Here is a 23,321-nt window from a genome sequence, read left to right on the forward strand (position 1 = left end):
CTTCATATGTGTCCATTTTACTTATTTGTAACTAATGTGGATTAGGTGTTATTGAGCATTTATAACATGTGAGTTAATATGGCTCACTATTTGGCAGGTATTGCATGACATTCACCATTTTTCTTTGTGTTGTTTTAACCAGATTTCAATGATATATAATGCATCTGAAAATGAATATTAGTCATTAATATATTTAACAAAGGAAACATTCATGCAACGTGTTACCCAAATCATTTTTAGCTTTAGTTGCCTTAACCAGGATTGATTGGCAGAATTAGACATTTTGAATTTAGTAAACCAAGTCAACATGGATACACAAAACAGTGTCACTGGCGACCAGTGTTGAGAGCATTGGAAATATCAATGCATCATGTTGCTTTCATTTGTACCCTTTTTAGGGTTTACTGAAAGTGATATTACAAGATGCACGGAAGACATTTGTATTCATAGTGGTGAAGGAAAGATCAACTGAAGTGAGTGTATTTTGATAGCTCTGTTTCTTCGTTGGCCATTAATCTGTCTAGCAGCATTACTTCTTAACAAACTGCATTTGATTTTCTGCCTCCACACACACACACACACACACTCATGAACTAATCAACACAACTTCCTCCCTGAATATTTGAGATTCTCTGTGTTCCTCTATTTTTCCATTGCGTCTCAGGTAACCATTGTGAGGATGTGACATTCCACACATAAGCCGCGTGTTGTTCTATAAACGCTTCCAGACGTTTGTTCAAACGGACACATCCTCCTGTTTTCCCCTTCCTCCTCACAGCAGACGAACGCTCCTCAGAGGAAAACCCGGATACCTGCGGAGAAGTGGTTTCCAGCTCACAGGAAGTGTGTGTGTGTGAAGTGCGAGGGAACCTGCAATGATTTCAGCAGCCGTTGGCTCGCGTCTCCATTCTGGTGTCTAGTTTTTCGAGGTTTGGAGGTAAACAGTAGGATCTAGTGCTTTCACAATCATCGCATACTGTTTGAGTCTGTGGCAACCAGATGTGGTGAGCATATGAAGTGTACAGTAGCAGGAGAACATGTATTATTAAAATGGTAAAGTGTTACTGAAAGCACTCTGTATTGTGATGCAGGGCACGGGAACATTTTGGACACCCTGGGTCTCATCATTATACTCTTGGCAGGATTACTATGAACACGTTGTCCACTAGAGTGCAGTAGAGATTCTAAAGATGATTCATATGAACTTTAGAGGTGACAGAACAAAAAACCAAACTCATGAATCTTTACATCATTTGGGGGGAATTGTATGGTAAAGTGAGGACCATTGTACACACTCAAGAGTACACATGTGAGTTAGGATTTTGATCAAGTTTGTACAATAAGAGTGTAATAAAAGGACATATAGCGTTCAGTGTTATGATGAGATTGTTGCTTCTAAACAGGTTCATTGAGTATATACTGTATGTGACTGAAAGGGAAGGAGAGACCAAAACAAGACTGTGTTGTCACATGTTCTTTTACTTTAGTTCATCAATCGCTTTTTCAACAATTGCAAATACCTCATCCACTGGCAGTTCAGAGTTTATCTACAAGAGAAGAGAGAATTCAATTAAAAGAAATATCTGTTCAAACTAACATTATGATAACAGGTTGTATTTGCTCACTGACCTTTCTAACGATGCCGCGCTGCTCGTAGAACGTGATGACGGGCTCGGTGGCTTTATAATACAGATCCAGACGTTTCTTAATGGTCTCCTCGTTGTCATCAGCGCGGCCGCTGGTCTCACCACGCTTCATGAGTCTCTTCACCATCGTCTCAGATTTAGCATCAATGTACAGCAACAGAGCTGGAGCTCCAATCTAACACACAGGAACATGTCATACAGCAGAACTTTTACTCAAACTCTCTGTGATTTACTGTAGGTACTTTGTTCTTCTACCTTCTTCTCAAACTCCTCGCCCTGTTTGACTTCACGTGGGTATCCGTCGATGAGGTAACCCTTAGAGACACCAGCTTTGGCAATCATGGCGTCTTTGATCATATCAAGAACTGTGTCCTGAACAGACAACAACACTATTAGAACGAACCCTCCACAAGACTGATGAAACCGGTTTGATCCTCAATGTGATCCTTGTGAATTTTATCAGCACATTTGGAAGGAATTCTACAATGGGACACAAGTGGTACTTACATCATCTGAAACATACTGTTAAAGGGACAGTTAACCCAAAAATTACATTTTCTCATCATTTCTCATCCTCATGCCATCCCAGATGTGTGTGACTTTCTTTCTTCAACAGAACACAAATGAAGATATTTAGAAGAATATTTCAGCTCTGTAGGTTCATACAATGCAAGTGAATGGTGACCATAAATTTGTAGCTCCAAAAAGCACATAAAGGGGGCATAAAAGTATTATCTAAATCTCCACTATCAGATGTGAAAGTGAAAGTGTAGATTTATAGTATTTAAAAAAACGTAAATATTGATCTGTTTCTCACCCACATCTATCATATCCCTTCTGGCGCCTTATGTTACTTTTATGCTGCTTTTATGTGATTTATTTGAGCTTCAAAGTTCTGGTCACCATTCACTTGCATTGTATGGACCTAGAGAGCTGAAATATTATTCTAAAAATCTTCATTTGTGTTCTGCAGAAGAAACAAAGTCACACACATCTGGGATGGCATGAGGATGAGTAAATGATGTGAGAATTTTCATTTTTGGGTGAACCAACCCATTTTAATTACCAAAGAGAAATATTCTGACAGATCAGCTGGTTAAAACAATTAAAAATTGGCATTTTCAGGAAAGCTCTAACAATGGAAATCTATGGGGCAAGTGTACCAGAGGGTTTAAAAGCAGAAATGTGAAGCTCATATTGTATTGTGCCACTTCTTTAATACCAAAAAAAAAAAAAAAGAAAGTCTTATTTGAACTGTAAAGGGTCTAAATTGTTCTTATTAGCTTTTCTGTGGATTAACTTCTAGTTATGAGTTTACTGACATAATTCCTGTGGATGCAGTTTGCTCCATATGGGTGATTCACATGAATGCTGGCAAGAATATATATATATATATATATATATATATATATATATATATATATATATATATATATATATATACCCTCACCTAAAGGATTATAAGGAACACCTGTTCAATTTCTCATTAATGCAATTATCTAATCAACCAATCACATGGCAGTTGCTTCAATGCATTTAGGGGTGTGGTCCTGGTCAAGACAATCTCCTGAACTCCAAACTGAATGTCAGAATGGGAAAGAAAGGTGATTTAAGCAATTTTGAGCGTGGCATGGTTGTTGGTGCCAGACGGGCCGGTCTAAGTATTTCACAATCTGCTCAGTTACTGGGATTTTCACACACAACCATTTCTAGGGTTTACAAAGAATGGTGTGAAAAGGAAAAACATCCAGTATGCGGCAGTCCTGTGGGCTGAAAATGTCTTGTTGATGCTAGAGGTCAGAGGAGAATGGGCCGACTGATTCAAGCTGATAGAAGAGCAACTTTGCCTAAATTAACCACTCGTTACAACCGAGGTATGCAGCAAAGCATTTGTGAAGCCACAACAGGCACAACTTTGAGGCGGATGGGCTACAACAGCAGAAGACCCCACCGGGTACCACTCATCTCCACTACAAATAGGAAAAAGAGGCTACAATTTGCAAGAGCTCACCAAAATTGGACAGTTGAAGACTGGAAAAATGTTGCCTGGTCTGATGAGTCTCGATTTCTGTTGAGACATTCAGATGGTAGAGTCAGAATTTGGCGTAAACAGAATGAGAACATGGATCCATCATGCCTTGTTACCACTGTGCAGGCTGGTGGTGGTGGTGTAATGGTGTGGGGGATGTTTTCTTGGCACACTTTAGGCCCCTTAGTGCCAATTGGGTATCGTTTAAATGCCACGGCCTACCTGAGCATTGTTTCTGACCATGTCCATCCCTTTATGGCCACCATGTACCCATCCTCTGATGGCTACTTCCAGCAGGATAATGCACCATGTCACAAAACTCGAATCATTTCAAATTGGTTTCTTGAACATGACAATGAGTTCACTGTACTAAAATGGCCCCCACAGTCACCAGATCTCAACCCAATAGAGCATCTTTGGGATGTGGTGGAACGGGAGCTTCGTGCCCTGGATGTGCATCCCTCAAATCTCCATCAACTGCAAGATGCTATCCTATCAATATGGGCCAACATTTCTAAAGAATGCTTTCAGCACCTTGTTGAATCAATGCCACGTAGAATTAAGGCAGTTCTGAAGGCGAAAGGGGGTCAAACACAGTATTAGTATGGTGTTCCTAATAATCCTTTAGGTGACTGTATATATATGTATACTGTATACAGGTTGACCCCCCCCCACACACACACACCCAAGAAAAAAAAAGCCTGCTATCTTTGATTGCTCATATCTTAATCAAAAAACTGTCATCACTGTGTTATTACAAATAAATAAATAGTTTTTTAGTTTTTTTATATTTCTACAGGAAAACAATAAAAAAATGATTTTGCCCTAATATCAAAGCTCTTACTAGAAAAAAGAAATTATGATCTAACATGAATTTTCTTAATAAATAAATATAATCGTGTCTGGAAACTTGTGCATGTAAAATGGCTAGAAATAGCATTTTAGCTTAGCATAAAACTGACAATTTACACAAGATATATTTCTATTTCTTCTGCTCCAAACTTACTTCAAACGTACTTCTCTGTCTACTCGTATGAATGTGACACATCATCAGAAAGTGCTTCACCGCTGTTCAAATGCACTTTGGATCACATCATCTATATGTATAAATGTTTTCCATCTGAAAGAACTAAATATTAAATGAAACAAATGACAATAAAATGCAAAGTAATCTCTTCAGTAATCTAAATACTTTTTGAATGTACCTGTATACTAATTACCAGTTATTTAAATTGTAACTGTAGTGGAATATAGTTACTTATATATTGTATTTTAAATACATAATCCATTGCATGTATTCCGTTACTCCCCAACACTGTGTATATACTGTATATAGTATATTGCTTAAAGAAAATTAGGACCATTAAGATTTTTGCATTTTGACCTTATTTTCTGGACACTTTAGCACATTTTAAGGCAATTATTTATACCTGCAATGCCTGTCTTTCTTTTTACTAGTTTTATTACTGTATTACATGCTGTTATACAATTGTTATTATTATTTTATTAAAATCAACAAAATTGAAAGACAGTACCAAGAAAGTACTGTTATGATGAATATATATTTTACAATTATTATCAGTATTATTATTATAATAATAATAATTATTATTATTATTATTATTATTATTATTCAAATTGGAGTAATGAGAATTGTGGGTTAAAATGTGCAAAACTGTCATGAAAACAATTGTCATAATGTAAAAAATCTTAATGGCACTAAAAATCATTTCTATTTTGTTTCTTTTGACTTTGGAGTAAAATAGGACATTTTCTTGACAGGTTTAGTGAGAATCACCCACATGGAGCAAACTGCATCCACAGGAAATATGTCAGTAAACTAGAATTTAATTCACCTAGAAAAGCTTCTAAGAATGATTTAAACCATTTACAGTTCAAATAATACAGATTTCATATGGATTTTACCTGCTTATTTTTTTTACATACTAGTCTCATTTTCATGTGCTTAATATTTTAATGTGAATTGTGCAACTATTTCAATTGTAAAATACTTGCTTTATTCCTATTCTGTTATACTGTGAAACAATGTGTATTTTGACATTTATTCCGGTGCAGTGTCGAGCAAGCCCCATAGACTTCCACTGTAAGTGCATTACTGTAAATGTAATTTAACTTGGTTTTACAAACTTTGTAAAAAGTTTTGTCAGATGTGACTTTACTTTTCTCCATTTTCTACAAAGCTCTAATTTCCGATGCCTGTTGCTATTGAATCCCGAGGTGCTACACAGAATACAGAAGCGATGAGAAGGTTCTTTTGTACTGACCAGAGGTACGAGTTCACCCTTCTGCATGATGGCCTGCAGCTGTTTGCCCCTGTCTGACCCGGACGCGACCTCTGCACGGAGCAGGTCACCTGATGACAGGTGAGTGTAGCCGTACTTCGCCACAATCTTCTCACACTGGGTGCCCTTGCCGGAGCCGGGGCCGCCTGACAGCACAGACATATAATAATGTTTTCTTCTGAATTCACCATTTGTAATCACATTTTAGCCTTTTTTTTTAATATACGATATATGTGCACTTTAATAAATCAATGCTGTCCATGACCAAAACAGTGAAATCATAAGCCATATTCAAATAATAATAACAGCAAGAACTTACCCACAACAAAGACAATCTTTGCATCCTTGAGTTTATCTGCGGCACAGTGAAACCATTGAAATGAGTGAAATGTGAATAAACAGAGAGTAGAAGATGGAAATACAGTATGTGTCTCTGTACAGTTGTGAGTATAACTCAGTGTGATTCTCTCCACATATTTTACACGGTGACACTGCTGATCGACTCATACAGAAGCCCATTTCTATGCACTCGCTTTCTGCTCCGACTCTACCTCACTGGGCTGTTTTTGTCAGTTAGAGCTTAATGCTTGAGTCTCCATGGCAACTGTTGCCAACATCTTACAATAGCTGATAGAAGAGCTTCTTTAAATCCTGAAGTGTGTGTAAACACAATGCCCACATGACGGTTTGGCCAACAAACAACGAAGAATGTGATAAAGAAAAGTTCCCTCACTATTTTTGTTCTATTTCAGGAGAATTTACTGTAATGTTACTGCAATAAACATTTGCATTTTAGCATAATTCAAGTCATAAAAAATGTACCGGTAAAATTTTAACTAATGATAACAAATGTAACCTTATTTTAATGACATCAGTTAACCTGAACAATCATTTTACACTACTTATTAATCTTTGTTCATGTGAATTACAACATATACTAATACATTTTTTGATTATGAGTCACAACATTAGTTAATAAATTATGAACTAACTTGAACTCACCAGCGGTAACACTTTATTTTGCAGTGTCCATGTTAAACATATTACATGTGACTTATTAATTACTATAGTAATAACAATAACTTTATGTATGGACAAGCAGCTCATTAAAATAGTTACACATTACATGTAGTTACATTTTCACAGTAATTATCAATGTAAATACACACTATGATCACTATTAAATATAGTGTGACCCAATGAACAATTATATTTTTTTAAATTAGCATTAACTAAGATTATTAAAACTTTAAGAATATAATTGTTCATTGTTAGTTTGTGATACCTAATGCATTTATTAATGTTAACAAATGTAACCTTATTATAAAGTGCTTCCAATGTATGGAAGTCCAGGAGTGCCAATTAAACAAATAAATCAACCAATTAGTCTATTCATTTGAAAATAAAAATGTGAATAAATAAATAAATTTATAAATGGACAAATAAATAAACACATTTAAATGTATTATTTTAAAATTGTGCATTTATAAATCATGTATTTAATTCATGTTTAAAATTCAATTAAATGTAACAATTAAATAGCAAACATCATTTTTAAATACACCTTTTGAACAGCATTTAAAAACACATGATTTATTGATGGACAATTTTATTGCTAAATATAACTACACATAAACATGACTTAAAATCTCATTTAAATAGTCCATGTATAAATTGGTTTATTTATTCTGGTTATTATTTCCAAATTAATAGACTGCCTATTTATTTCTTCATTCTTTTTTAATTGGCACTCCAGGGCTTCCATACAATGTACCTTACACTAGTTTTGGTAAAATCCAATAAGAACATTTGTTAATTTAGTTTTTTCTTGGGTTGTATGTGCCTACAGAGATTTTATGTAAGCTACCCTTTCAAAGTTTGGAAACACTACGACATTTTTATGTTTGTGAAAGAAAATGATCAAATGATTCAGTTAGAGTGCTTTATGTGTATGATGTTACAAATAAATGCTGTATTCTTCAAACGTTCTGTTCATCTAAGAATCCACTCCAGCAGTCAGTTTATTAGATCTTCAGGTGACGTTTCATCCCATGCTTTCTGCAGCACTTCGGCTTGTAGGGCCCTTTTCCAGATGTTCCATACTCATTTTTAATCATTTACCATTGAACCTTTTCAGTTATTTTGCACATTCTACTCTTTTCTTCTTATTTGCCACTGGTGTTTGACATGTGCTGGTTAGTTTAGGACCTTTTGAGGAATCTGCTTCTCAAACGAGACTCTCTGATGGACTTGTCTTCTTCTTGCTGTTCATTTCCCTCTCTCTTCTGGTTAGTTGTGTATAGAATAGACTGATTTCTAGAGAAATGTGTTTCTTTTTGGATGTTTTTCAAATCTAAATTTGACTTGCAAGTGTAAAGTAACGTGGGAGAAATGTGAGTGCGCTCCATACATCGGCAACTGAAAAACAGACACTGTATTGTGATGTTCATATTAATAAGTAGCACAACTGTTTTCAAATGTTCTAAGGAAAACATATGTTTCTTGAGCACATTTGTTAAGGATTAAGGGACATTATTTTCTTAGAATGGAGTAATGACTGCTGAAAATGGTGTTTTGACATCATGGGTTCAATTTAAATTTAAAAAATGTTTGATTTCAAAATAATTTTTTGATCAATACACATTTGAGGTAAGAATCAATGCCAATTCATTCAAGAATAAAAATGACTTTGTGTTTCCAAATTTTTTGAAGGCTTGTGTATGTAACTTAAGCACTGTATGTAAGCATTTACTTGTTTGTTTGTTTGTTTGTATTTTACTCATATTATTATTTCTTTTTTTTAGTTTATGCTTGAGAGTTTACTTGATTCAGAAATGTACACATAGAACCCAAAAGTGTAGAGAATTATTGTGAATCATATAATATAAGTTAAGCCAGAGATCATTTAGCAGAGACAGGTCACTTCTATTCAAAAGAATGGGAGAAATTGGAACGCCCAACCAAGGAGCTCTGAGCGTCCAACGGTCAACGGACGTAGAAAGGAAGTCCCGCCTTACAGTTAAAAGAGGCAAGCACCTTTTAGATACAGACATCACCTGTCAATCAACTCGAGAACGTGAATGCACATTAGATATAAAAATTGGGGGAAAAAACATATGCATTTATGCAAAAAAGCAATTATGATACCTGCATTGCCAGATTTTACTGCTGATTTGAAATATGTCCTTTGATCATAATCTTGACCATCCATTTTGGAGGTTTTGGACTTTCTACATTCAGGTAGATAGAAGCTGCACTTTCATGACTGTAAATAATCTCCCAAGAGCATAACAAACATGGCCGACAGTGGACCGACTTGCTAGAAAGACTTTGGTTGCACTCATTGGCTTGTGGGGATCCAGTGAGCAGCAGCAATCTCCTGCCAGTTTAAAGGCCTGGATCGCCTGCTTGGATTGTCATTATGATTCATGAATCAGAGGAACTTTTGATCCTGATCCTGGAGTTTTTGATTCTGGATAATAGAATACACGCTTGAGAGGAAGAAATTTGTTGAGCGCTCGATGGGAAGAAAACGCTGGATTTTCTTGAGCTTCGTAAATTACATCTATTTAAACGAGATATAATAGAAGTTTTAATGATATTTGCCTTTTATCATTTGAAAAGTGAATGGGAACTGTTGAGGAGAGAGTGTTAAATTACGTGCTTCAGAGGAAGATAACTGAGCGCTCTACAGGATGCTGAAGTTGTGTGAGGTTAGTTTATTACATCTGTTTAAACTAGTTATGAGCATATATGCAGACGGTATATGATATTCTTTTTTTTTGATATTTGCCTTTTTATCATTAGACAAAACAGTTAAAAGTTACAGGGAACTGTTGAGGAGAGAGGGAGAATGAAACAGGTGAGCACTTTAACATTTTGAGCTCAAACACTTCTGCACGCGATGGCGCGTAACAACAAAACGTTATGTGATATATCTAGTCTATAGGGTACAACGGTGCTAAAGGCACCCCTTAAGGAAATGTTGCTCTTTTCATGGTCACAAATATTTCAAGGTCAAAACACGCAAAGATGTCATGGATCAGGGAAATGTTGCAGTGTATAGTGACAGCCAGGTGTTTTAACAGGTGATGCTATTTAGTGTTTTGGGAGAAAAGAAAATCAATGGGGCCTTTAGTCTCATTATACCCTACCTTTGAAATAGAGTATTTTAATGTTTACAGATTGACCCCATTGACTTCCATTGCAAGTGTCTCACTGGAACAGAGGTTGTTTTTTTAAAGAAAATACCAACATTTTTAAATACATTTTTGTGGTAATCAATATTATGTCACAAATACTGTTGATTAGGGCCTGGGTAGTTCAGCAAGTATTGGCGCTGACTACCACCCCTGCAGTCACGAGTTTGAATCCAGGGCGTGCTGAGTGATTCCAGTCAGGTCTCCTAGGCAAACAAATTGGCCTGGTTGCTAGGGAGGGTTGAGTCACATGGGGTAACCTCCTTGTGATCGCTATAATGTGGTTCTCGGCTTTCGGTGGGGTGTGTGTTGACTTGTGCATGGATGCCGCGGAGAATAGCGTGAAGCCTCCACACGCACTATGTCTCCACGGTAATGCGCTCAACAAGTCACGTGATAAGACGCACGGACTGACGGTCTCAGACGTGGAGCCAAATGAGATTTATCCTCCACCACCCGGATTGAGGCGAGTCACTACACCACTATAAGGACTTAGAGCGCATTGGAAATTGGGCGTTCCAGATAGGGAAGAAAAAACAAATTGGTTGATTGAGCTTAACTTGTATTAAACCCGGAACATTCCTTTAATATTGTCCCCTTGCAATACACTGACTGTCCACATGAGACATGACTGTAATCCACTTCCTTCTTTCCACTTGTTCTTTTGCTCCTATTAGTCAGTCATATTTTTATTTGTAACTCTTTTTTATAATGCAGTATGATCAAACATGAAAACATTTGCGCATGTTTTGTTGTGTGTGTGTATAAAGGTCATTGTTGCTGACTGTTTCTCTCTGCGGGTCTTACAACAAATCATAAAACGACTGTCAGTGTAAACATGTGAAGTTTCATGAGCAGTAATATATGAAAACATTATAGATGGACCAAAATTCCCCTTACCTGCCATGGTTGTCTGTTATGTGAGGGATGTTCCTGTAAGAGCAAAAGGAAATATCATTATTCCAACTGTAGACTAAAAAAATAACACTTGTTGATTTAAAGTCCTGTAAAATACAGAATACAGTGGCCCCCAAAAATATTTGGACACTAAAGTATACTTTCAAAGCAAAGGTTATTCATTTGAAAGAAAGATAGCACAAACACACTTTTCAGGCAAAACATAATATATATATATATATATATATATATATATATATATATATATATATATATATATATATACAATATGTTAGAAATGATGACATGCAGTATTGTGAAATATACATCTTGGTTGTCAGAAGTTAATGGATCTTTACAACTCTACACACACACACACACACACACACACTCATTGTTATTGGCTAAACTCTTCGAATGTGAAATTAGTACATTAAAAGTGTTAACATGTTAACAGGACTGAAATGACCTTGTAAAAAAATTACTTTTATATAATAACTTTTAATAACTGCAGAAATTATTCATGATCACATAGAAAATTGACATGGCAATTCCAAAATGTAATATACTTTGTCATCGACCCCATTCAGCAGTATTACTGACAAGTGTCATCCCTCACCAGATATTATTGCATAAGTTCAAGTGTGAACACATCTCCCTCTAACATTAATGATAGTGTGTTGCACAAGCAGCCTTACAGACACAGGCTCTGGTCCTGGGAGTAATCAGGAAGTAATCACATTCATGAAACATGATTCTCCACTGACGGTTAGGTTTAGGGTTGAGGTCTGAGATAGGGTGTATAGTAAATCAAATATGTATTCCTGTTGACTGTCATTTTCAACTAAAACACAACTTGGCTTTTGGCGCCTCTTTGTGGACATTTCACATCAACAACACTTCCAGCTTTTTGGTAAGCACAGACCGGTTTACTGACTCTGGCATATGCTATGTCCATATATAGTATAAGTGTATTTGCTGTATACTGTGTCATAGTAGGTTATGTTTACATTCACAGCATTTTCTATTATAACTACCTGTTTCATCTGACACTTTCACACTGGAACTGTGCACTGGCCGGCACTGCACTTGTTTCAGACAAATCGGAGATGACCATTTCTGTACGACTTTCCAAGTTGGAATTACAACTTCAAGCTGCATTCCATTGCACTTTTCCCAGTAGGAATTTGGAAAATCCAACTTTCTGAGTTGAACGGAATGCAGCCTAACTGCACACAGCGAAGCATATCTTAAATAGTCTAATTATTTGCTTGGTGCAAGGGTGTTTGTATTGCTGTTATCTGTAAGTCTGTGTTTGTGCATCCTTGAAGTATGGTAATAGCTTTTACACACACACACATACAGTATATATATTTTTTTTCCAATTGCTATCACACTAAAATGACATGCACAGCACAATTATTTAAACTGACACACAGAGAGCAAAACCTCTTCTCAAGTCTCCAAAAGTCTAAACACATTTTCTGCTTTACACACATTTTTCAATTCAAAATGGCACTTTTTACATGCACTGCACACGGATCTATGCATAAGACAAAACAATCTGACATAAAGTCACATGTTTGCCATTTCAAAACACTGCCATTCAAAATGACACTACATGAGCTCATTGGCCATTGGCCATAGAACGTGTTCCCCTTCCAGAGAGAGAGTCAGGTTATTACACCATATACTTCCTGGTTCCCGTGGAGGGTGAGGGGTTGCGTCTGGCATTATGCTGCGTTCACACCGGACGCGAATAGCGCGTCAGGCGCGAGTGATTTCAATGTTAAGTCAATGCAAAGACGCGTTACGCGCGTAAAAAATTCCTGCGGCGCGAATGAGGCGTAGAGCGCGGCGCGGTAGACGCGAATACGCCTCATTCGCGCGTCAAGTTCGCGCGAATGGCGCGAATTGAGCGTCTAGCGCGTTACGCGCGATACGCGCGAATGGTGCATTTTGTGCATTCACGCGTTTGACGCGAATTCGCGTCTGCCGCCCGAGTTGAAAAATCTGAACTTTGGCGTCAATTCGCGCCGCGTTAACCAATCAGGAGCCTAGCTGCCTGCTGTCACTCAGGAGGTAAAGTGACGTAAACTTTCATTATTATTGTAATGTAAAGACAACCAACATTTGAATGTTCTTTAATTTCATTGATATGAATGTTATCTTTAATGCTCTTCATATCTTATGATGATTTGTAATCATTTAGAACAGTATATATGAAACATTTGAATCTATTGTATTTTGTCATATAATTTTGGAAATAAAAAAAAAAAAAAAAGACAACCAACATTAGTGTCTGGACAGTGTTGAATAAGGAAAAAAACACAGGACAGGTTAATTACTTTTGGAGGCTGGCTCCATTTATCATCAAAACAAAAATAAATAAATAATTTAACCTGATATACTACCATGGAAAACCTGACAAGTCTCAACTTAATAAATGTGCATGTTGTGGACCTGACATCCTGGAACTGGGGCTGACAACCTGGGAAAAAATATACAAAATATAATAATAATGGACTATTTTTAGATAGTTTAGCTCTTTATAGGTTTGTGGGTGGCTCTTAAAAGAGCCGTTGTGGGGAAGTCATGAGGAGGACTTCAAATGCTACTCCGTCGGCTGCCATGGTACTGCTCCCTCCGCCGAGAAGTGTGCCATGAAGACATCCCTCACCCGGAGTACCTCTCTGGAGGAGTTGTTGGCTGCAACCCGACCCAGACCTGGCAGTGGCTCCTCTCCAGCATGTCCCGCGCCCCTCGCTGGTGGACCCAAGTACGGCGACGACGACCCATACGCCGCTGTTCTGCTCTCCAGAGCAAATACAGAGCGGTAACTCTCTCCACGAATGCTCGATCAACATCAGCCATCTTGTAAAAAGATGGCCGTCATCGGATTTCGTCTCCGACGCGCGTCACGCGTGTAAATTTCGCTTCAAACTTTTGTTTTTTACGCGCGTCAATTTCGCTCTTGACGCGCGAATGGATTCAAAGTGGTCAAGCGTATAACTAGACGCGGTAGGCGCAAATTTGACGCGCTATTCGCGTCCGGTGTGAACGTAGCATTAGATCTTAAATCCTGAACTACCCAGTCAGGGTGTTCAAGTCCAAGATGCTGCCTATCAAGACGATCGTGTCACAAGCCCAACATCATGTTTGGCTGGTCATCATTGGTCTTATGACGCACTTCTTCACTTCACCAAGTTCTGCCGCAACACAGGAAGCTCCTGAGGTTCGCTTTTGGGGGGGCGAAGCCTTCCAGTATCGGGTTTTTCCATTCGGCCTAGCCCTCTTAACCCGCACATTCACAAATGCATGATGTAGAGCCGGCTCCTTTGTGACTCCGGGGCATCCGCATTTTGAATTACCTAGACGACTGGCTGATCCTAGCGCAGTTCCAGCAACTGGCAGTTTAGCACAGGGATACCATCTTAGCTCATCTAGTTTCTCTGGGGTTGGGGCTCAATGCCATGAAAAGCGTCCTCTCTCCCACTCAGAGCACTGTCCATTGGGTATGGGGTTCGATCACTATGCGGGCACAACTGTCTCCCACTAGAATCGAGTCCATTCAGTATATCCTTTGCAAAGTCAGGCTAGGTCAAGGTTCTATTAGGTCTCAGGGCGACTGTGTCCTCGGTGATCCTTTTGGACCTTCTGCACATGAGACCGTTTTTGTTGTGGCTCAAAGCCAGGGGATTTCTTCCAAGGGCCAAACCCCCTAGGCTAATAAGGGTTACGCACCTCAGGCTTCGTTCCCTTTCTATGTGGTTCAGACCCCGATTTTCTACCTTGGGTCCCAATCTAGGTGCGTCTTGTTGTCGCAGGCTGCTAACGACAGACGCCTCCCTGAATGACTGGGTAGCGGCCTTATGTGGTCGTCCAGCTTATGGGGATAGGAGGGTCATCAGCTCGGTTGTCACAGTCCCTGTCTCGAGTTGATGGCTGTATTTCTGGCCCTGAAATACTTCCTCCTGAGGCTGCCATGTCTTGGTGCGGGTGGACAATACAGTGGTAGCCTCTTACATAAAAAATGGAAAAAGTGGCCGCACTATGCATATATTGTTTATTTTGCACAATAAACAATATATGCATAGTGCGGCCACTTTTTCCATTTTACATGTTATCTTTTAGGCCAGCACTCTTAAAATTCATTATACACACTGAGTGAAGCCTGCTGTCATCCTCACTTAGCCTCTTACATAAACCATCAGGGAGATCCAAGTTCTTGTCAGCAGTATTTCTGACGTGTCGGATTCTCCTCGGGGCCCAGGGCAGCTCCTGTCACTCAGGGCAGTTTATATCCCTGGATGCCCGTTTGTGGGAGCAGATTTACTGTCCAGACAGAAAATACCAACGGGGGAGTGAAAAATCCACCCTAAGGTATTAGTTGGCCAGAGTTCGCCAGCAAGGGTCTTGCCTCTTACTGATAGCGCCGCGCTGGCCGAACAGGGTTTCTTTCTCAGAGTTAATTTCTTTCCTCGACGGTTCACCTTCCGAACAGGAAAGATATTTCTCAGGCACAGGGGACAATATTTCATCCCTGCCCCAAATTGTGGAATCTTTCATGCTTGGCCCCTAAGGGTACCAACTGAGAGACACAGGGCTTTCTCCTGAGGTTATCGAGACCATTTTTAATGCTCGGGCTCCCTCCACTTGGAGCAAATTTAGGTGTGATTGTACAGGGCAGAAGAGGACCTCTTCGCCTCTATGAACAGCGCAATGTCTCCTGTACTTCTCCCTGAGTCACCCATCCCCCTTGGGTCTGGACGTTATGACACATACATGACCCAGACTGCGTCTGTATGCATTTCTTTCCCAGGTTTCTCTGCTCCCGGGAGTCTTGGCCAATGTTCGCCAGCAAGGGTCTTGCCTCTTACTGATAGCGCCGCGCTGGCCGAACAGGGTATGGTTCTCGGAGTTAATATCTCTCCTCCGAACAGGGAGGACCTTCTTTCTCAGGCTCAGGGGACAATATTCATCCCCGGCCCGAATTGTGAAACCTTTCATGCTTGGCCCCTGTAGGGTACCAACTGAGGTACACAGGGCTTTCTCCTGAGATTATCGAGACCATTATAAGTGCTAGGGCTCCCTCCACTTGGAACTGATCTGAGTCGATTTTACAGGGCAGAAGAGGACCTCTTCGCCTCTGTTAATAGCACAATGTCTCCTCTACTTCTCCCCGAGTCACCCAGTCCCCCCTCCCCCCCGATCGTGGTGGCACATACATGGCACAAATGCGCCTGTATGCATTTCCCTCTACTAAGTTCATATTACAGAACCAGCTAACTGCCAGTTTGCTTCAGTTCTGGATTTTCTGTAGGAAGAACTGTCAGCGGGCACTTGCCTCGCCACTGCCAGGTTCTATGTGGCCTCCACTTCGGGTTTGCCATGCCTTGGTGGGTCCTCTAAGATGCATCCTCTACTCGCGTGCTTCATTCGTGAGCCATGCGACTGTGGCCTTCTGCTAGGACTAGGACCTCTTCATTGGACTGAGCAAGAAGTCCTTGAGGGTCTGATTAAGACCCCCCTTTTAAACCTCTCGAGTTAGCGTCTGGTAGACTTCTGACTCTCAAGATGGTTTTTCTTATGGCAATTACATCTCTAAGGACACTGGCTCTGTGTCTTTTTGCCAGCCTGTTTAGAGTTTGCTCCAGGTATGACCAAAAGCATTCTTTGCACCCTCACCCTGACTACCTGCCCAAGGTGCCTTTCGCGGCCCTTGCCGTTTGTAACACCAGAGCAGCTAAGACTTCTAAGGCTTTGTCCAGTCTGTACCCCTCAGACTTATGTCCACCGCACTAGCCAGTGGCGTAAGTCAGGGCAACAATTCTTTGCCATGGGAGCCACAAGCAGACTATGTCGCATTGGGCGAGGGACGCTACCGCCCTGGCCTTCGAGGTGCACGGTCAAGCTTCGCCAGTAGGTATCAGGGCTCACTCCACCAGAGGGCTCGCCTCCTCTAAAGCATTGGCTAGAGGTCTTCCTCTGCAGCAAATTTGTGATGTGGCAGGTTGGTCCTCTCCGCACACATTCATTAGACTTTTATAGTTTGGATGTTCTTGCCACTCCGGGCTCTTATGCCCTTGAGTCGAAATCTCGAGCTCATGTCTGAACAAGTTTGTGATGCGGCAGGCTGGTCCTCTAGACACACATTCATCAAATTTTATGGTTTAGATGTTTATGCTACTCCGGGCTCTTATGCCCTTGAGTCGACATATCAAGCTAATTTCTGAGACCTCTCGTGTTCTTGTGAGCACACTTCACAACCGTAGGGGTCCAGACAGCCCCAGTGCGGTGGCGTGGGTATTGCGTTCCCAAAGCACTTAGCAAAGCGCAGCATCATAGTGATGCTTTTTGTAAAGGGAACATCTCGGGTTACATGTGTAACCCTTGTTCCCTGAAAAAAGCGGAACGAGATGCTGTGCATCTTTGCTGCACTGGGACGTCCCAGGACTGCTCTTCAGACAAAATATCTGATGATGCACCGGTGACGCATCTCTTTATAGCCACTGCGCCAGGTGCGTTCAATGATTACATCGGCAGAGGCTATAAATTCCAGTCAATGTTCATTGACGTGTTGCATACATATTCGCAACTGGTCACACTGAGACGTGTTCCCAAAGCGCTTAGCAAAGCGCCTCATCTCATTCTGCTTTTTTCAGGGAACAAGGGTTACACATGTAACCCGAGACAATTTTGGTAATGCTATATGTAGTTTTGGTTGCAGTGCTTCATTTTGCAGGATATATGAGGTATTTTGCAGTTTGGGTGTGTGGTTTTGTGATTTGTGTTAAGTATTTTGATAAAACCAGCCTAGTTTGCAAAATTGTGTGTTAGCAATAGGAAAAAACTTTAATATGCATTTATTGTTCTGTTACTCAGATATGTCAATGTGGTACGGCAAAGGGAAAATAAGCCATATCTTTTGTGAAACACCGTTTTCAGAGAATGTTTCTTGAATTTTATATATTCCTTAAAACAAGTCCTATCTTGTACAGTTTTGCCTTTAGCCTCCGCATCTGAGACCGTCAATCCATGCATCTTATCATGTGACTTGTTGTGCGCGTTACCGTGGAGACATAGCACGTGTGAAGGCTTCATGCCATTCTCCGCGGCATCCATGCACAACTCACCACATGCCCCACCGAGAGCGAGAACCACATTATAGCAACCACGAGGAGGTTACCCCATGTGACTCTACCCTCCCTAGCAACCGGGCCAATTTGGTTGCTTAGGAGACTTGGCTGGAGTCACTCAGCGTGTCCTGGATTCAAACTTGGGCCTCCAGAGGTGATAGTCAGCATCAATGCTCACTGAGATACCCAGACCCCCTGCCTATGAGTATATTTTTGCTGTTAGAAAATATATATGCTGTTGCTGTTAATAATTTTATTTTAACGGGTAGAGATTTATGTAATTCTATGCTGGATCGCACAAAAACTTCTGTCTGTAGTACCATGTAAAAACATGAAGCTTAAGCTCTTAATTGTTTTACTTTTGTTGATTTCTGGTAACTTATAAATAATTATAGACTAATATTAAATCTGTCAGTTCCAGTTAAGGTCTTGTAGACCTTGATAGGTAACCAACTAAAGGAGTATTTGGAAAGCAGTGCTCTTTTAAATCATTTTTAGTCGGGTTTTAGAAAGTATAATATTACCATAACTGCTATTACAAAGGTAGTGAATTATATTATTCAGTGTCTTGCTAAAAAAGCAGAATTGTGCTGCTCTTTTTATAAATCTATGTAAAGCTTTTTATACAGTGGATCACACTGTAATTCTATATAGATTGCCTTATATTGCATATTCTGAACAAGCCGTTGGATGGTTTATTAATTATCTTGCAGAACAAACACAGTGTATTAAATCTGATGGACTTTTTGTCTGTTTGAAAAAGGGTCCCACAAGGCTCAGTGTTGGGTCCCCTATTGTATATTATTTATATTAATAATTTGTGATGTAATGTTCATGATGCAAATGTTTATTTTATGCTGATTATATGGTTGTTTATTGTTCTGCTTTTGAACTGAAAACTGCTTTGGAAAATATACAGTTAGCTTTGAAAATAATGGAAACCAAAACTTCAACATTTAAAATTAGTTTTAAACAAATTTATGATTTTTACTAAATCATAAATATCTCTGTACAAGTCTGTACAAAGGGCTGAAATTGAGATTGTGTCCACTTTTAAATATTTACGTATTTCATTAGATAATAGTGATGTTTAAACCACATATTGATAATTTTGTGAGGAAGTTGAGAGTGTGGTTGGGATTCTATTTTAGAAATAAGTCTTGTTTTTCTTTGAATGTTAGAAACGTGATTTGCTGTATTTGATTATGGTGATATTATACAGAAATGCTTCAGCTTCATCATTACATATGCTCGACACAGCATATCATGTGGATTATTTACCGGATGTATAGGTTTATCTCACCATTGTGTACTGTATGCAAAGGTTGACTGGCCTTTGTTAATATGTGTAGGTTGTTGCATTGGTATGTATTTATTTGTAAAGCACTGGTTGGTTTGTTACCATTATATTTCACAACTTCTGCAAAGATTCAGAGTAATTTACATTATAGCTTATGATCAGAAGCTTTATTACCTGCATTAGTACCTTAAAGGTATGGAATAAAAAATAAAATAAAATAAAAAGCCTTTGCAAACTTTGAGACAGCAGAGTTTGGTGCCTTTAAGTGATTTCAGAAGACATGTTGAAGTCTTCTAGAACCCTATTAAACACTACACTGTAAAAAGACTCCAATCTCATCAGATAAAACAGTCAACGACACTATCCTAGAGGGAAAGCATCAAAGACCTGCTAAATGAAGAGTCGTTATGTAAAGTAAGTAGTTTCAAGAGTTACACATACAGTCCGTACATAAATGGTCCACACACACACTTCTACTCTAATATCATTACTTTGCAAGCGGGCCTCACAGCTGTGAAGTATGTGGTCTGTCACACTTCTGATGGGTCACACCTCTCACTCACAGCTGGCCCAAAACCAGAAGAGGAACCAGCTCCAGAAAACTGTTGAGCACACTTGGTTTGATGTGTAGGGCATTACTGACTCACAGTATATACAAGTTGAAGCTGATTAGAATTCAAAACTCTCAAAACATTTAAACACTTCCTGCACAGGTATTTTGACCTCAAGTTGGAGTTAGTGCAACGTGCAATGTTCTGTGCATATGCATGTAATTACATGTACTTTATATCATATCCTCAGCAAAAGCAATGTCATTACCATACGTTTTTAAGAATTGCAGCCTAATATCTGAGCATTATTCTGCAGTATTAACTCTAAAAACAGCTTTGTCAGTGTAGAGTTAGTGTCTCTAACTCTAAATGTGTTCGTACCCGTCTTGACACTCCCACCACAATGACTGTCATCTCCCAAGAGAGAATTTATGAATCTACAAAATGTCGCAAGAATCTGATGACTGAAATCATAGTACATTAAAATGGTTACCTCTTACTCTTTAGCGTGCTCTGCAAAATATTCTGTGTCTTGGCCCGTCTGGACAGCAAGTGTTAACACATCCCTTTTTCTAGTGTGTCACAGTTGGTCATGTGACCCTCAATGACTTGCATGTAAATGCTGTGGTTTCAAAGACTTGTTCTTCTGGTCTAATGTTTGCAAAGGGAAGAGACTGTTCTATTACTGCATATTGTGTTCATATACTATGTACAGTATATACAGTTATATACTGTACTTTTCACCCTGTTCCTCACACAATGCAATCTTATAACAGCTAAACACTTTCACTATAGCGCATGACTCATTTTAACATTTGCATTACATAGCAACTATATTTACAAGCTTGTTCGAGTGTGATTCAATTGTGCGGTAGCTCAACTGATCGAGTTTTGCACTTGTGATGTAAAGGAGCGCGGTACGAGTCCCGAAGAGCATGCAAGTCCACATGTGAACCCAAAGTATCATAGAAGCACCCCAAAAGTACCTAAAATATAACAAATCATCATTGTTTATGGATGTTCAATGATGTTCTTTATTTTCCTATTTTAATTGTTTATTTATTATTTTTACAGTGCTTTAGTGGTCAATGATGTTGAGTGGTTCCATGTAACTCTGTTACTCGCCACACTGATCTTTTCTCCAGTTGGCTGGTTTTATGAGTCTGGTGACACCTGTGCTCACTGTAAATGTCACCCAAATGCCTGACTCAGCACTGGACGCATTAGGAAGTACTCCCCGTCTTGCCAATTATGGTGATTTTGTAGGTCTCTTTGGTATGTGGTACAGTTGTTCTTGTAGTTCACTGTGCAGTGGGCACTACCCGGGCAGTTAGTACATTCATGTAACGTATAACGGGTGAAGTCTTGACTAACTGAATGTGTGTCAGAGTATGATCTGCACATGAACGCAAACACAGGTGTGGCTTACAGTATATTAATTCTTTCCACTGACATAGTGGATGCATTTGTGTCTTTATGGAAGCTATTAGCTGAGAATTATGTCACTTTTCACTGGCTCATGTTCACAACTGTAGTTTGACTAGTCTGTACTGTTATTATACATTACACAAGATTAGATTAGATTAGATTAGATTAGATTAGATTACATTAGATTAGATTAGATTCAACTTTATTGACATTGTGCAGAGTACTAAGACAACAAAATGCAGTTTGCATCCAACCAGAAGTGCAAAAAAAGCAGAAAGGTGCAATGTGATATTCAAGTGTAGACAGGTGGTGCAAAGGCAGGACAAGAAATATATTGCAGTTCTTTAAGAGCAAAATATATATGGCTATGTAATATGAACAGTGTATAAACAACATGTACAGATATGTGCAATGTAGTAGCAGTGACATTAAAAGTAGTAAGAATAATATAGATATATGCAGTGTATTAGCATATAATAAGAAAAACAGAGTAAATCTGGATATTCTGTATGAACCATTTAGACAGATATGTACAGTATGTACAGCTATGTGCAGTGTGGTAACATTATAAGAGCAGTAAGAATAAGTGTATGTGCAGGATGAATAGTATGAAGAGCAGTAGAATATGGCTATGTATAGGTGTAATTACAGTATGTACATTTTTAAATAAATAAATAGAACAGAATGGGTGGCATAGTGTTGTCCAAACTGTCTGGGGGGGGTCAATTGTCACCGAGATGCAGAGCTAGAGTTCAGTAGGGTGACAGCCGCAGGAAAGAAGCTTCCTCTGAACCTGCTGGTTCGGGTGTGGCGGGACCTGAAACGCCTCCCGGAGGGGAGTGGTGTGAACAGTCTGTGGTTAGGGTGGGAACAGTCTTTGATGATGCTGCGCGCCTTACGCAAGCATCGTTTGCCCTGGATGGCCTCGATGGAGGGGAGTGAGGAACCGGTGATGCGTGGGGCAGTTTCACCACCCTCTGCAGTGCTTTCCGGTCATGGGCAGAGCAGTTGCTATACCAAACTGTGACACAGTTGGTGAGGATGCTTTCGATGGTGCAGTGGCAGAACTTCACCAGGATCTGAGGAGACAGGTGGACCTTCTTGAGTCTCCTCAGAAAGAAGAGACGCTGGTGAGGTGTTGAGGGTCCAAGAGAGGTCCTCAGAGATGTGGACGCCCAGAAACTTGATGCTGGTGACACGCTCCACCTCAGTTCCGTTGATGAGAATGGGTGTGTGTGTGTGTGCCAGCTTTAGACTTCCTGAAGTCCACAATGAGCTCTTTGGTCTTCTTAGTGTTGAGAGCCAGGTTGTTGTCGGTGCACCACGATGATAGGTGCTGGACCTCCTCCCTGTAGGCCGCCTCATCGTTGTTGCTGATGAGACCAATCACGTAGTGTTGTCTGCAAACTTGAAAATGGTGTTAGAGCCATGTACAGGTGTGCAGTCATAGTTGAAGAGGGAATAAAGGAGAGGGCTCAGCACACATCCCTGTGGTACACCGGTGTTCATGGTGATTGTTGAGGAGGTGTGATTATCTAACCTAACAGACTGAGGTCTGTTGGTTAGGAAGTCCAGAATCCAGTTACAGAGGGAGGAATTGATGCCCAGTTCACTGAGTTTGGCGATGAGTTTGGAGGGGATGATGGTGTTGATTGCTGAACTAAAGTCAATGAACAGCATTCTCACATAGGTGTTTCTATTGTCAAGGTGGGACAAGGCAGAGTGAAGTGCCATAGAGATGGCATCCTCTGTGCTCCTGTTCTGACGGTAGGCGAATTGGAAGGGGTCCAGTGAGGGTGGTAAGCAGGTCTTGAGATGGGCCAGGACCA

General features: G+C 39.7%; 1 protein-coding gene across 3 annotated transcripts in view; it reads right to left on the bottom strand.

Annotated features, from left to right (window-relative positions):
• Window positions 1-1,247: 1,247 nt before the first annotated feature.
• Window positions 1,248-23,321, bottom strand: part of LOC127642892 (adenylate kinase isoenzyme 1) — a 33,673-nt gene continuing 11,599 nt past the window's right edge. The window contains exons 2-8 of one of the 3 annotated variants that reach the window (XM_052125330.1): window positions 20,005-20,115; window positions 11,078-11,110; window positions 6,298-6,333; window positions 5,961-6,124; window positions 1,902-2,018; window positions 1,630-1,821; window positions 1,248-1,547 (exon numbers count right to left, since the gene is read on the bottom strand). In XM_052125330.1, the coding sequence (XP_051981290.1) occupies window positions 1,479-1,547; window positions 1,630-1,821; window positions 1,902-2,018; window positions 5,961-6,124; window positions 6,298-6,333; window positions 11,078-11,084 (585 nt within the window). In that variant the 5' untranslated portion in view covers window positions 11,085-11,110; window positions 20,005-20,115 and the 3' untranslated portion in view covers window positions 1,248-1,478. Of the gene's footprint in view, window positions 1,548-1,629; window positions 1,822-1,901; window positions 2,019-5,960; window positions 6,125-6,297; window positions 6,334-11,077; window positions 11,111-20,004; window positions 20,116-20,557; window positions 20,643-23,321 lie in introns of those variants that run through there. The other 2 variants (XM_052125329.1, XM_052125328.1) reach the window with 2 other exon arrangements.

This window comes from Xyrauchen texanus, chromosome 4 (genome assembly GCF_025860055.1).
Source record: "Xyrauchen texanus isolate HMW12.3.18 chromosome 4, RBS_HiC_50CHRs, whole genome shotgun sequence".
In the NCBI taxonomy this organism is placed as follows: Eukaryota; Metazoa; Chordata; class Actinopteri; order Cypriniformes; family Catostomidae; genus Xyrauchen; species Xyrauchen texanus.